Source organism: Rana temporaria, unplaced genomic scaffold (genome assembly GCF_905171775.1).
Source record: "Rana temporaria unplaced genomic scaffold, aRanTem1.1, whole genome shotgun sequence".
Lineage (NCBI taxonomy): Eukaryota > Metazoa > Chordata > Amphibia > Anura > Ranidae > Rana > Rana temporaria.
In genome coordinates this window covers 1-14,370 of record NW_024404773.1, presented here as the reverse complement: position 1 = coordinate 14,370, position 14,370 = coordinate 1, and the positions used below count along the sequence as shown (strand labels likewise).

Here is a 14,370-nt window from a genome sequence, read left to right as displayed (position 1 = left end):
GGTACAAGACTTACTCTGATGTGGTCTCGCACAGGTTGCTGACCCTTTACAGGGAATGTTTGGAGGTGGGAAGTTTGCCCCCCTCGTGGTACGAGGCCCAGGTGGTTGTGCTTCCCAAACCAGGGAAGGACCCCCTCCATTGCTCCTCATATAGGCCAATTGCTCTACTAAATATGGACCTAAAAATTTTGACCAAGATGTTAGCTAATAGGTTGATGCCCTGCTTAGAACACTTAATTTCACCTGACCAGACAGGGTTCATGCCCAAGAAGGCTACAGATATTAACTTACGCAGAGTGTACGCCCACACACAGATTGACGGGGACATATCTCACGGGGGGGCCCTGGTGTTTTTCGATCTTGAGAAGGCGTTTGACTCCATTGATTGGGGCTACATGACCCAGGTGCTGGAGCGTATGGGCTTCGGCCCTGTGTTCCTTAAATGGATATCATTGCTATATAGTAGTCCGGTGGCGGCAATTCGTTTAAATGGTGAGGTGTCGTGCACCTTCCCGGTATTCAGAGGCACCAGACAGGGGTGTCCCTTGTCGCCGGGCTTATTTGCCCTGGTGATGGAACCCCTGGCAATTGCACTACGATCCTCGCCTCAAATTGAGGGAATCAAGGTGGGCACCTTGACTGAGTCACTAGCGCTTTACGCAGATGACCTGGTTTTGTTTCTGGGGGATACCGGTCCTTCCCTACATGCCGCACTCTCATTGATGAGCAGGTTCTCTGTGGTCTCGGGCCTCAAGGTCAACTGGACCAAATCAAAAATCCTCCCACTCCGGTCCCATGTGTCGCCTAGACAAGCTGATCCTTCTAATCCCCTACAGTGGGTAACTCAGATTAGGTACCTGGGGTTACAAATTACGAACTCTGTGTCAGACTTTGTTAACCTCAATGTGTCCCCATTGTTGAGCACTGTCTCCAGGAAGTTAAACTCCTGGAAGAATCTCCCCCTGTCCCTCATTGGTAGGGTCAATCTTATTAAAATGAAGATTCTCCCTCTCCTGCTTTATACACTTAGGAACACTCCGGTGTGGATCCCAAAGTCCATTTTTAAGGCCATAGATGGTATGATCTCCTCCTTCTTGTGGCAGGGTAATCTCCCTCGTCTCAAGTTGGCCATCCTTAAACAACCCTGGGGGGAGGGGGGTTTGGCGGTACCCGACTTTCATAGGTACTTCCTGGCAGGCCAGCTGACGGTTGCACACCGTTGGCTGACTTCTGCTCCGGACGATGCTGCGGTGTCGTTGGAGGCGGCTTGTGTGGGTTCCTATGAGGCGCTCTCCTACTTAGTTTATAGAGGCCCGAGGGCCCCTTACCCCTTGACACACTCCATGAGGTCAGTGATCAGAGCATGGTCTGTGGCACAAGAATTGAGGCCTTCTGATCGCCTCACCCTCTCCCCTAAAACGCCTCTATGGAAAAACCCTAATTTGTCACACTTTCTGGACTACCCGGACCCGGTGGTGTGGGCGGCCTATGGGATAAAGACCTTAAGTCACATTGTGGGGAACGGTATACTTCTGACGTTTGATGAACTAAAGGCGCGCTATGACCTTCCCAATACCCATTTCTTTAGGTTCCTGCAGTTGCGCCATGCATTCCTGGCTCAATTTGGTGGGGTCCCTTTGACTTTAGAGATCGGGGATTTGGAATCGCTGGCCCGTAGCGAATCACTTCCTAAGATGGTATCTAGCCTCTATCAGGAGCTCTTTCAGGACACTACCAGGCTGCTGTCGCCCTGCAGGAGTGCTTGGGTGGCTGTGGCCCCGGGACTGGACAGGGACGACTGGGACGATGTCTGGGGGGCGGCATTTCAGGCCCTGGTCTCCACTAGGGACAGGCTTATACACTACAAGTTCTTGCATAGGATATACCTGACTCCGGCCAGACTGGCTAGAATGTTCGGAGGTCAGGGCTCTGCCTGCTGGCGGTGCTCCATGCCCTCTGCCGGTTTTATGCATGTCTTCTGGGATTGCCCCCAGGTCAGGGCATACTGGCGGGCGGTGGTAGATTGCATTAGGTCGGTCACCTCTATCTCGATCCCCATGACTGTGGAGGTGTGTTTGCTGCAACTAGTTGAACCCCTGGCCACGACCAGGGCTATAAGGACTCTTCTCATTCTGCTGCTTTTTTATGCCAAAAAAAGAATCATCCTTTCGTGGAAAAGCTCCTCAGCCCCAACGGTGACAGCCTGGAAGGTGTTAGTCAACAAAGCCATCCCATTCTATAAGGCAACTTACTTGAATAGAGGGGCTTTGACCAAGTTTGATAAGGTATGGGGGGCTGGATGGCCTCTGTGGATACAGTGTCAGATTAAGCTGGATGGGTAGGAGGCATGCGGGGTCTGACGGCTGAGGGGGTCAGGGAAATTGTGGGTAGGGGCGCAGGATATGTCTCATGACGACTATGCACTTTGAAGAGGGTACTTGTTACTATGCTACTATGGAGGGGTTCGGTCCTCCATGATGGAGTGCGAGCATCCGTCTCTTAGCTCGGTACTGGGGTCAAGGGTCGGCAAGAAGGCGTTATTTATACTGTGTAAGGGGGAACGGTCAAGCTTGGACTTCACTGCATTATAATCCATCTCATTACATTTGACCGGTGTTGAATATGTCTAATGCAAGCATTTGTCCCCCCCCCCCCCCCTTTTTTTTTTTTTTTCCCTTCCCTCTTCTCCCCCCCACTCCCCCCCCCTCCCCCTTTTCTCTTGGTTGGGTTTTGGTTTGTACACCGGTCTCTGTGTCATGACCGGTAACTGTTGGTCGCGTTTGTGGCCTGTTATTGTGTATGTGTCTTGAAAAATTCAATAAAAATAATTTTACAAAAAAAAAATTCCATTGCAGCGAAAGCAGATATTTTCTCATTAGTTTACCGATCGGCAGGGATGGACTGGCCATTGGGACTACAGGGAGTTTCCCGGTGGACCGATGGCTCAGTGGGCCGGCTTCAGTGACAGCAGACCGCCACCCCCCTCAGCTCCTCTGTCTCTCCCTACCCACAGCGCTCACCTGGGGGGGAACAAAGAAGCAGAGGGAGGACCAGAGGAGCAAGGGGGGACGACAGAGGAGCATGGGGGAGGGGACGGACAGCTGATTTAACAGCTATGGCCTGGGAGTTTCTCACTTCTGCCTAATCTTGTCCCATAAGGGGGGGGGCACCAAACTGATTCTTTGCCCCGGGTGAAATAATGTCTAGCTTCCCCAGTGGTACTGCCTATAAGAGTACCAGTACCAGCCGTTCTACTCTAATAAAGTAGAACGGCTAGGGGCTAGTGAAGGGGGAGAGGGGGCTTGGGTGGCCGGGGGGGGGGTGCGGGAGTTGTCCTGTCAAAGTGGGCCAGTCTGGATGAAGTCCAGGGCCAAATTTTTGTCCCAGTCCATCCCTGCCGATCGGGTACATTCTCTGCCTAACTCAGCTCTGCTGCATACCATTTGAAGATACAAAATTGCAAAATGCCTCCACGTGTCTTTACAAGATGTGATAGTGGGATCCATGTTTTTCCCTAATGTCTACTTATATTGTCCTCCGCTACCTCCCTAGCCCCTCGGTCTATAATTTTTCACCCTGGCTATCTTATTCCAGTATCCACACTCCCACTGCTGTTAGTATCCCCCCCCCCCCCTGCTTCCTGTGTTGTTTTACTGTCCAGTGTCCACTAACAGTGGGGAAACATTAAAATATAAATGAATAGTTTACTTGCACTTGCGATGCAAACCTACGCCGGCGGCCTCCGGCGCAAGGCGGGACAATTTAAATGGGCGTGTGCCATTTAAATTAGGCGCGCTCCCGCGCCGGACCTACCGCGCATGCTCCGTTTCCGAACTCCCGTCGTGCATTGCGCGCCGTGACGTCATTTTTTCGAACGGCGACGCGCGTAGCGTAATTCCGTATTACTGGACGGCTTACGCAAACGACGTTATTTTTAAAATTTCAACTCGGGAACGACGGCCATACTTTTAGACAGCAATACGCTTGCTGACTAAAGTTAGGGCACCAAAAAAAAACGACTAACTTTGCGACGTGAAACTAGACTAGCGGCGACGTAGCGAACGCTGGATCAACTGTGGGAATGGAGTTGGGTGTATAGGATTTTACTGTGTTTTTTATTTTTGTTTTTTTATTTTTTGTGGTTGAACTGGATGGACTTGTGTCTTTTTTCAACCTGACTAACTATGTAACTATGTAACTATGTAACGCGAAAAACCGCCGTCGATCGCCGTAACTCCTAATTTGCATACCCGGCGCTGGTTTACGACGCAAACTCCCCCCCAGCGGCGGCCGCGGTATTGCATCTTAAGATCCGACAGTGTAAAACAATTACAGCTGTCGGATCTTATGGCTATCTATAGCATAGATAGAACAACAGATACAACGGCGAATCAGCAGATACGCCGTCGTATCTACTCTGTGAATCTGGCCCTTAGAGTTTGAAGTTCGGAATAAAATACTATTGTGTGTGGGAAATGAATACATAATAATTTAGCAGATAATGTGAGGATGTATATAAATAAATAATAATAATAATAATAATAATATTAGACCAAAAATAGTTTTATATTCACAAAAAAAAAAATATTTTCATAGAAATTACAAACACACATGCTGGGTAGGTGTAACTTGGCAGCATAAGAAAACGTTTCTACCAAAATCAAGGAACAGTAAAAAGATCGATTCTGCATAATAATTTGCGATGAGATGGGCAGAGGAAGGTCTAGCCTTCATTTTTCAAAACGTCTTTGTTGGTTATATGTTCATCGTAGCTCCCAGGCATTGGAGCAATGTGTCTGGAAATATCTTCAAGTAAACAAAATATACTCGGTCCAATGCCTAATTGTGTTGTTGGCTTGCCCGGGCCAAAATTATTTCAAAACTCTCAGTTTGCTGCCTGCTCAACTGATGGGTAAGCCGGGTAAGCCTTTTGACCTTTCGTTGTAGTTTTCGGTTGTCACACCTTAATTCTATAAGCTCCCTCAGAATGATCTCCTGCACAGTTGGGAAAGGCGGTACAGCAGTAGGTGGCATCAGGGCATGGGGTGGCTGAATGAATGAACCTTGTCCTCTGTGCTCCTCCTCTGGGCCGGGGGAGAAATCAGGAGTCTGGGGAATGATAGGGGTAATCTCTGGCTGAATCTCCAGCCTCTCCAAAAGAAGAACAGGAGAGTGCGGGCTGCACTGTACTCTCCTCTCAGGGTGGTATTGCTGATCTGAAATAGATAAGATAGGCAAAGTTTGATGAATGATGAAAGCGTTCATAGTAATGAATTTATTCAGATTAGACTTTTATGTAGTAGTAATAATGAATAATGGAGCAAATGAAAGATTGAGTTGGGGAGGGGGGATAAGTTGTATTAATGATTGAGAGAAAACAAAAAATCTATTTAAACTTATTTAGGTAAATCTACACATTGCATTTATATCCTAAAGTTAAAAAAATTTAAAAGGTTATTTAATAAAATAACCTTTATAGAAGTAAATAAATACAATATAAAAATTGCAGAAACAGAAAATGCCTTAAACAGAAAATCTTTTTTCTTTATTAGATAACATATTTATCAGCATATGACACGCACATTTAACTCCTGAAAAGCTTTCTGTTAAAGACGGAAGAAAGAGTGAAGATAATGTTGAAGATAAAGTTCTTAAAGGGTCCCAGTAGGTTGCAGGTAAAAAGGGCATATGTATTCTAAATTTATTATCGTAGTACTTTTGATATCCTACTGCAAAAACCTTTGTAGCGCTTTTATACCCACTAAAAGATAAAAAAATACCTGTAAAGCAAATGCATAATGAGCTAGTATGCACAGCATACTAGCTCATTATGAGCTAATAACCTTGTAAGTAATTTAGTGTGCCGTGCTAGGTTTGCAGGGCGAATATCTTCTAAACCATACAGGTTATAGAGATATTATGTATAGATATTATAGGCTTAACGGTAGTTTAAAAAAAAAGCGCAAAAGAGCTGTTGAACACCTTTCAATAAGGGCTACTAAATTCAAAATCATTAAAAGAACCAAAGGCAGAAAAAAAATTTCAACACGGTGGAGTTCAGCAAAAAATCTTTGTGATAGGAATGAATCTCTGACATCACAGCCACTCTCATTTATTTCCACAGTTTGCGCAGTCCTCCTTGATATATCAATCCCCCTTCAAATCACAGTGTCCCTTTCACAGTCACGTTCTAAAAGTATGAGGTGTCATTTTTGTACGAATTTTTAAAATGAACTTTTAGGTGTATTACATGAAAATGCCTATGTGTAAATAGGGTACATGATGATGATGATAATGGAGTTAGTGCTGTGTCCTGTTTCTTCCCAGATCATGCACTTACCCTGATGAGGAGCAATGGTCCTGCCAGAAGCCGATGCTGGAGGGTCTTGAATGCAGCTTTCTGTTAAAGACGGAAGAAAGAGTGAAGAGTCAAGGTAATGTTCATGAAAAAGTCAACAGCTGTATTTACAATTTTTGCCTGAGATATGTCGTATAACTACAATATTTTCTACTATGAAATCAAATATTCAACCAAAAATGGACTGAGGAAATGTAAAATATAATCAGAAGTTGCTGATGTGTTAAAACAGATGTTACATTTCTGGCAATTTTTAAGATTAACAAAATATATGTAAAATATGCTATCAAGTATCTACATATCATTTACTACAACCCCCATATACATAGTACCAGGGCTAAATTAGCTACTAGCCAGGCCTCAAGGGTTACTAGCCAACAGTTAGTTGCCACACCCAACCCTTAGCTTGCCCCACCCCTAATTCAACCCCTAAACACGCCCTCATAAATTATCTCATTAAATGACACAAAATTGTTTTATGCAGAATAAAATATTAAAAAAAAATATTAACACCAACTTTATCCAAAACCACCAATGAAGCCTGCCTGTGCCCACCTATGTAGCCTGTGCCCACCAATGCACCCTGTGCCCACCATGCAGCCTACATGTGCTGCAGGTAAAGAGCGATAAACGCTTTCATTTCAATTGATGTTTTCCCGCTACTAAACAGCCCTGCCCCATGGCCAGGAAACTTTAATTTACAGATCGCCCGTCCTGGGATTGGACAGGATAAAAGTCCCGGAGGAGGGGATGTATGTGGCAGCAAGCGGCGGGGAACACGGCAATGTCAAATCAAAGCTGTTATCGATGTGTTCTCCTCTCTCTTCCCCCCCTGTGATCGATGAGAGAAGGACTCCCTTTCAAACTATGCTGTTGGCGGAGCTCTCACCCCTTTCTCGGCATCCCTCAAAATCTAGTCACAAAATGAAAGCAGGCAAGTTTGAATTTGGAAGGGTGCATACATACTACTACTATACCCACCTTTTGATTTAAAAATCACATTTCTTACATCAGCTTCCTCAGTCCACCTTCACATGACAGTTTCCCCTTCACAATTATGTTCTGATCTGAACCCCCTTCACAGTGGTAAATTTCACCCACCTTCACAGCACATGTGAACAGCTGTGTTCTCTGTCCCACCCTGCAACTTGACCCACCTTCACCTAACAGCCCCACGCAGCTCTGCCCCCGTCACAATTCAGCATCCACAGCTCTGACCTTGCTACCTTGCTTGGGCACACAGAACCGTAGACACAATAAATACTATAGTGGGTGGAGCAGAAGTTGCTGAAGTTATCCAGCATAATGTTGTTTGTTAGGGCCGCATAGCAACCAACCAATCACCTGCTGGTTAATTTTAAAAAGTTCTCTTCAGCTGCTCTATTGCTGCCCACTATTTTGCATTGCTATTTTTTCGGCTCACTGTGCATAACGAGCCTTCTGCTCTCGACTGTGATAGTGAAAGCTGAGTAGCCAGGGAGACAGAAACGGCACCTAATTGTCTCAACTGTGACGGTCTGCATGGCACAGTGACTTGGTCCAAGTAGTAAATAGCAGTTCATTAGATATCCTTTGTGTTGGGTACTCACCACCAGAATGTTGTTGATAGGATGTACTTGGAGTTGGAGCTGATCCTTCCAAGGATGATGTTTCTTGATCTGGAAAACATGAATGTAAAAAAATAAAAATAAAAGTCATACATGTGTAGTCATCATAAACAATAAGATAGCTTTACAAATATATTATAACTGCAATATATATAAATTATAATGATATATTTAATTTTCCTCACCACCAGCTCTATGATTTTGACCCCTGCTGCTGAATCCAGGGACATCCTCTGCCAGAAGGACATCTCTTAGCTCCGCCTCCCACTCTCGCAACTTGATAGGCTTTCCTCGGTTTTGTCCTAGTCGAAGCCTCTGCATCTTCTTTGTAACCGTTGCCCGACAATCATAGAACCTGCAAATGTACATAAACACTACAATTACATTAATAAAAAAACAAATACTTAGATTAATGTTTTTTGAAAACCACATTTCTTTTCACATTGTGATGGTTATATGTATACTGTTCAGCATGTGGCTGTGACAAATAAATTTTTTGGTTACGTTGAACTGTTACTTTTTTGTTATTGACTACAAAACTGTGTATTTTTTACACAAGAGTGAAAGAATATTTTAATATTAATTACCTGTGTCTGACGCCATTGGTGGGCCTGTGAAACTTGGAGACCGCATTCACGGAGTCCCGGACTCGTTCCCAGGCTGCTGACTTCTCAGATGCTGGCACGGATTGGCAGAAGAGTGTCACTTTTTCTTTTGATACTGCAGCAACCAATGCAGCATTCTCCTCTTTGGTATATATGGGTCCCCTTGATTTCTGTCTCTTGGTTCGCTTGTTCTGCTGCACATCTGAGTCCGCACTATCTGACATAGGAGGGGCCACATGTCTCCTTTCTTTGCCATGCTCCCGCTCCACTACACCTCCACATTCCCTTCCATGCCTCGGCTTCACTCCACACCAATCCTCCCCTCCCCGCCTCCTCTCCCCTCCATGCCTTTCCTCCACTACCCTCCTCTCCTCCCTTTCACGCCTCTTCTCTCCTCCACGCCTTTCCTCCACTACCCTCCTCTCCTCCCTTTCACGCCTCCTCTCTCCTCCACGCCTTTCCTCCACTACGCTCCTCTCCTCCACTCCACTACTCTCCTCCACGCCACTCCTCTCTTCCCCTCCATGCCTCCTCTTCTCTCCATGCCTCCTCTTCTCTCCATGTCTCCTCTTCCCTCCATGCCTACTCTCCCCTCCATGCCTCTCCTCGACTCTACTCCTCTCCTCTCCTCCACACCTGTCCTCCACTCCACTCCTCTCTTCCCCTCCACGCCTCCTCTTCCCTCCATGCCTCTTCTCCCCTCCATGCCTCTCCTCCACCACACTCATCTCATCTGCTCCACACCTCTCCTCCACTTCACTCTCAGTCACACCAACAAGTCTCACATCAACACACTGACTAACACCAACATTCTCACTCTCAGTCTCAACACTCACATGTCCATTCTCACTCCTATACATGATTTTAATTGCCCAAAAGATAGCAAACCAGTGAAACCACCACACAAAAACAAGTCGAAATTCGACAAGCCCACCTCTGCCCTGCTCTCTGTTCCTCCCTCGCCAAACCACGCACTCATACACCGTCTCAAAATGGAGTCCAGGGGCGGAGGCTATAAGCCGCGCATCGAAAACGAAAGTAAAGTATGAGATTTTCGAATGGTTAAGATTTGCTGCGATGTACTTACGAAAGTACGAATGATTTACAACACACATTAGCAGCGTTAGCGGAGCAATTCTGACACATTGCGTAAAATAACGAATTAAGGCCCGATTACAAATTTACTAAAACAATCTTACGAAAGTAATAATCAGTCAGTATCAGTAAGACCGTCAAGTAGTCTATCGCAGTCAAGTTAGATTTACAAAATTACAATGAGTAGTGTGTTGAATCAACGTAAAATGTATTTTAACTGAATTACGAATGCACTAAGATCTACTAAAGCACGTTTTTACAATCGAATGAAACAAGACACGAAAATACGAATGATGATAAAACAACGAAGATCTATTTCCTACGAAAATACGAATGCGGCACGATGGTAAATATAATGTAAATACGAATCTAAAAAAACGAAAAATATACCAACGTAAAAACGAATAAACAAATAAATTCATTCAAAAAATACGAACGAAGCAGAATACAAAACATAACGAAAATACGAATCTCGATTCAACGAAAAATAAACTAACAAAAAAAAACGGAAACGAAAAAAAGAGTGTTACGAAAATACTAAAGAGTACGAATACGATAACTAACGTCTTACGAAATTACGACTCGTTACGAATCACGATAAACGAACAGAAACGAAACAGAAATAAACGAAAATTTTTGCTGTGCACATGTCTACTTCTATTACGCACAGCGCATAAGAGGACGGGGATCAGCCACTGCGCCAACAACAAGCTCGAGCAAAGGGGGATTAGCTCAAGTGGTAGAGCGCTCGCTTAGCATGCGAGAGGTAGCGGGATCGATGCCCGCATTCTCCAAACGCAGACTTCCCGGTTTCCCTGGGAGGCACCTTGCTTTTGAGTTTGTTGGCGAAGCTTGGAACTTTCCTGCCTCTAGCCAACATGAGACAATATTCCATTAGGCCAAAAGTTGCCAGCGCCATGCTTATGCTGAGAGTTATGGACACATTGAATCACCAGAATGGGCTTCAGGTTCTCTTTGTGTGTGTGAAAGGAAGCCCTTTGGCCCCGCAAGCAAATATCAATTGGCATAAGAAAAGTCAACGTAGCAGAGGATGGTTTCGATCCATCGACCTCTGGGTTATGGGCCCAGCACGCTTCCGCTGCGCCACTCTGCTCTTGTTGTTGAGGGTCAGCCATGACCAAATGTGGATCTAGTTTGCTACCTTTCCCACAGAGAGTGGCTCCATCTGGTAAAGTCACAACAATGTAGCGGACGAGGCGTTTCCATTGATTTCCACAAGCTAATCTAAAAGTCAATCGTGGTGGGCCAAAGCTGGACTCTCCTAGGCCAGCTGAGCGAGGGCGGTGTGGGGGCGTGCACCAGACGTGGCGCATTGGTGGTTCAGTGGTAGAATTCTCGCCTGCCACGCGGGAGGCCCGGGTTCGATTCCCGGCCAATGCAATTATGGTCCCCTTGTCATTTTGGAAACCACCTTCTGCTCATGTCCTGGTGTCTAGCAGCCTGAGCAGCTTGTGGATTCAGTCAAACTGCTTCTATTACGCACAGCGCATAAGAGGACGGGGATCAGCCACTGCGCCAACAACAAGCTCGAGCAAAGGGGGATTAGCTCAAGTGGTAGAGCGCTCGCTTAGCATGCGAGAGGTAGCGGGATCGATGCCCGCATTCTCCAAACGCAGCCTTCCCGGTTTCCCTGGGAGGCACCTTGCTTTTGAGTTTGTTGGCGAAGCTTGGAACTTTCCTGCCTCTAGCCAACATGAGACAATATTCCATTAGGCCAAAAGTTGCCAGCGCCATGCTTATGCTGAGAGTTATGGACACATTGAATCACCAGAATCGGCTTCAGGTTCTCTTTGTGTGTGTGAAAGGAAGCCCTTTGGCCCCGCAAGCAAATATCAATTGGCATAAGAAAAGTCAACGTAGCAGAGGATGGTTTCGATCCATCGACCTCTGGGTTATGGGCCCAGCACGCTTCCGCTGCGCCACTCTGCTCTTGTTGTTGAGGGTCAGCCATGACCAAATGTGGATCTAGTTTGCTACCTTTCCCACAGAGAGTGGCTCCATCTGGTAAAGTCACAACAATGTAGCGGACGAGGCGTTTCCATTGATTTCCACAAGCTAATCTAAAAGTCAATCGTGGTGGGCCAAAGCTGGACTCTCCTAGGCCAGCTGAGCGAGGGCGGTGTGGGGGCGTGCACCAGACGTGGCGCATTGGTGGTTCAGTGGTAGAATTCTCGCCTGCCACGCGGGAGGCCCGGGTTCGATTCCCGGCCAATGCAATTATGGTCCCCTTGTCATTTTGGAAACCACCTTCTGCTCATGTCCTGGTGTCTAGCAGCCTGAGCAGCTTGTGGATTCAGTCAAACTGCTTCTATTACGCACAGCGCATAAGAGGACGGGGATCAGCCACTGCGCCAACAACAAGCTCGAGCAAAGGGGGATTAGCTCAAGTGGTAGAGCGCTCGCTTAGCATGCGAGAGGTAGCGGGATCGATGCCCGCATTCTCCAAACGCAGCCTTCCCGGTTTCCCTGGGAGGCACCTTGCTTTTGAGTTTGTTGGCGAAGCTTGGAACTTTCCTGCCTCTAGCCAACATGAGACAATATTCCATTAGGCCAAAAGTTGCCAGCGCCATGCTTATGCTGAGAGTTATGGACACATTGAATCACCAGAATCGGCTTCAGGTTCTCTTTGTGTGTGTGAAAGGAAGCCCTTTGGCCCCGCAAGCAAATATCAATTGGCATAAGAAAAGTCAACGTAGCAGAGGATGGTTTCGATCCATCGACCTCTGGGTTATGGGCCCAGCACGCTTCCGCTGCGCCACTCTGCTCTTGTTGTTGAGGGTCAGCCATGACCAAATGTGGATCTAGTTTGCTACCTTTCCCACAGAGAGTGGCTCCATCTGGTAAAGTCACAACAATGTAGCGGACGAGGCGTTTCCATTGATTTCCACAAGCTAATCTAAAAGTCAATCGTGGTGGGCCAAAGCTGGACTCTCCTAGGCCAGCTGAGCGAGGGCGGTGTGGGGGCGTGCACCAGACGTGGCGCATTGGTGGTTCAGTGGTAGAATTCTCGCCTGCCACGCGGGAGGCCCGGGTTCGATTCCCGGCCAATGCAATTATGGTCCCCTTGTCATTTTGGAAACCACCTTCTGCTCATGTCCTGGTGTCTAGCAGCCTGAGCAGCTTGTGGATTCAGTCAAACTGCTTCTATTACGCACAGCGCATAAGAGGACGGGGATCAGCCACTGCGCCAACAACAAGCTCGAGCAAAGGGGGATTAGCTCAAGTGGTAGAGCGCTCGCTTAGCATGCGAGAGGTAGCGGGATCGATGCCCGCATTCTCCAAACGCAGCCTTCCCGGTTTCCCTGGGAGGCACCTTGCTTTTGAGTTTGTTGGCGAAGCTTGGAACTTTCCTGCCTCTAGCCAACATGAGACAATATTCCATTAGGCCAAAAGTTGCCAGCGCCATGCTTATGCTGAGAGTTATGGACACATTGAATCACCAGAATGGGCTTCAGGTTCTCTTTGTGTGTGTGAAAGGAAGCCCTTTGGCCCCGCAAGCAAATATCAATTGGCATAAGAAAAGTCAACGTAGCAGAGGATGGTTTCGATCCATCGACCTCTGGGTTATGGGCCCAGCACGCTTCCGCTGCGCCACTCTGCTCTTGTTGTTGAGGGTCAGCCATGACCAAATGTGGATCTAGTTTGCTACCTTTCCCACAGAGAGTGGCTCCATCTGGTAAAGTCACAACAATGTAGCGGACGAGGCGTTTCCATTGATTTCCACAAGCTAATCTAAAAGTCAATCGTGGTGGGCCAAAGCTGGACTCTCCTAGGCCAGCTGAGCGAGGGCGGTGTGGGGGCGTGCACCAGACGTGGCGCATTGGTGGTTCAGTGGTAGAATTCTCGCCTGCCACGCGGGAGGCCCGGGTTCGATTCCCGGCCAATGCAATTATGGTCCCCTTGTCATTTTGGAAACCACCTTCTGCTCATGTCCTGGTGTCTAGCAGCCTGAGCAGCTTGTGGATTCAGTCAAACTGCTTCTATTACGCACAGCGCATAAGAGGACGGGGATCAGCCACTGCGCCAACAACAAGCTCGAGCAAAGGGGGATTAGCTCAAGTGGTAGAGCGCTCGCTTAGCATGCGAGAGGTAGCGGGATCGATGCCCGCATTCTCCAAACGCAGCCTTCCCGGTTTCCCTGGGAGGCACCTTGCTTTTGAGTTTGTTGGCGAAGCTTGGAACTTTCCTGCCTCTAGCCAACATGAGACAATATTCCATTAGGCCAAAAGTTGCCAGCGCCATGCTTATGCTGAGAGTTATGGACACGTTGAATCACCAGAATCGGCTTCAGGTTCTCTTTGTGTGTGTGAAAGGAAGCCCTTTGGCCCCGCAAGCAAATATCAATTGGCATAAGAAAAGTCAACGTAGCAGAGGATGGTTTCGATCCATCGACCTCTGGGTTATGGGCCCAGCACGCTTCCGCTGCGCCACTCTGCTCTTGTTGTTGAGGGTCAGCCATGACCAAATGTGGATCTAGTTTGCTACCTTTCCCACAGAGAGTGGCTCCATCTGGTAAAGTCACAACAATGTAGCGGACGAGGCGTTTCCATTGATTTCCACAAGCTAATCTAAAAGTCAATCGTGGTGGGCCAAAGCTGGACTCTCCTAGGCCAGCTGAGCGAGGGCGGTGTGGGGGCGTGCACCAGACCTGGCGCATTGGTGGTTCAGTGGTAGAATTCTCGCC

The 14,370-nt window shown here is 47.2% G+C and overlaps 1 protein-coding gene and 14 non-coding genes across 15 annotated transcripts; 9 read left to right on the top strand and 6 right to left on the bottom strand.

The window, feature by feature from the left end:
* Positions 1 to 4,547: 4,547 nt before the first annotated feature.
* Positions 4,548 to 8,939, bottom strand: LOC120923437. The gene is made up of 5 exons (XM_040334980.1): positions 8,553 to 8,939; positions 8,151 to 8,320; positions 7,948 to 8,016; positions 6,341 to 6,400; positions 4,548 to 5,216 (listed from the first exon to the last, which is right to left on the bottom strand). Exons 1-5 carry the CDS (start codon positions 8,792 to 8,794, stop codon positions 4,840 to 4,842), a joined length of 918 nt encoding a protein of 305 aa, XP_040190914.1. The 5' UTR covers positions 8,795 to 8,939; the 3' UTR covers positions 4,548 to 4,839.
* Positions 8,940 to 10,386: 1,447 nt separating this feature from the next.
* Positions 10,387 to 10,459, top strand: TRNAA-AGC. Its single transcript has one exon. It is a non-coding gene; the product is annotated as a tRNA-Ala (tRNA).
* A 248-nt stretch (positions 10,460 to 10,707) lies between these two features.
* On the bottom strand, positions 10,708 to 10,779 carry TRNAM-CAU. The gene has a single exon. It is a non-coding gene; the product is annotated as a tRNA-Met (tRNA).
* A 216-nt stretch (positions 10,780 to 10,995) lies between these two features.
* On the top strand, positions 10,996 to 11,066 carry TRNAG-GCC. Its single transcript has one exon. It is a non-coding gene; the product is annotated as a tRNA-Gly (tRNA).
* A 156-nt stretch (positions 11,067 to 11,222) lies between these two features.
* Positions 11,223 to 11,295, top strand: TRNAA-AGC. Its single transcript has one exon. It is a non-coding gene; the product is annotated as a tRNA-Ala (tRNA).
* A 248-nt stretch (positions 11,296 to 11,543) lies between these two features.
* TRNAM-CAU lies at positions 11,544 to 11,615 on the bottom strand. The gene has a single exon. It is a non-coding gene; the product is annotated as a tRNA-Met (tRNA).
* Positions 11,616 to 11,831: 216 nt separating this feature from the next.
* Positions 11,832 to 11,902, top strand: TRNAG-GCC. Its single transcript has one exon. It is a non-coding gene; the product is annotated as a tRNA-Gly (tRNA).
* A 156-nt stretch (positions 11,903 to 12,058) lies between these two features.
* Positions 12,059 to 12,131, top strand: TRNAA-AGC. The gene has a single exon. It is a non-coding gene; the product is annotated as a tRNA-Ala (tRNA).
* A 248-nt stretch (positions 12,132 to 12,379) lies between these two features.
* Positions 12,380 to 12,451, bottom strand: TRNAM-CAU. Its single transcript has one exon. It is a non-coding gene; the product is annotated as a tRNA-Met (tRNA).
* A 216-nt stretch (positions 12,452 to 12,667) lies between these two features.
* Positions 12,668 to 12,738, top strand: TRNAG-GCC. Its single transcript has one exon. It is a non-coding gene; the product is annotated as a tRNA-Gly (tRNA).
* Positions 12,739 to 12,894: 156 nt separating this feature from the next.
* TRNAA-AGC lies at positions 12,895 to 12,967 on the top strand. Its single transcript has one exon. It is a non-coding gene; the product is annotated as a tRNA-Ala (tRNA).
* A 248-nt stretch (positions 12,968 to 13,215) lies between these two features.
* Positions 13,216 to 13,287, bottom strand: TRNAM-CAU. Its single transcript has one exon. It is a non-coding gene; the product is annotated as a tRNA-Met (tRNA).
* A 216-nt stretch (positions 13,288 to 13,503) lies between these two features.
* TRNAG-GCC lies at positions 13,504 to 13,574 on the top strand. The gene has a single exon. It is a non-coding gene; the product is annotated as a tRNA-Gly (tRNA).
* A 156-nt stretch (positions 13,575 to 13,730) lies between these two features.
* TRNAA-AGC lies at positions 13,731 to 13,803 on the top strand. The gene has a single exon. It is a non-coding gene; the product is annotated as a tRNA-Ala (tRNA).
* A 248-nt stretch (positions 13,804 to 14,051) lies between these two features.
* Positions 14,052 to 14,123, bottom strand: TRNAM-CAU. The gene has a single exon. It is a non-coding gene; the product is annotated as a tRNA-Met (tRNA).
* Between the last annotated feature and the right edge of the window lie 247 nt (positions 14,124 to 14,370).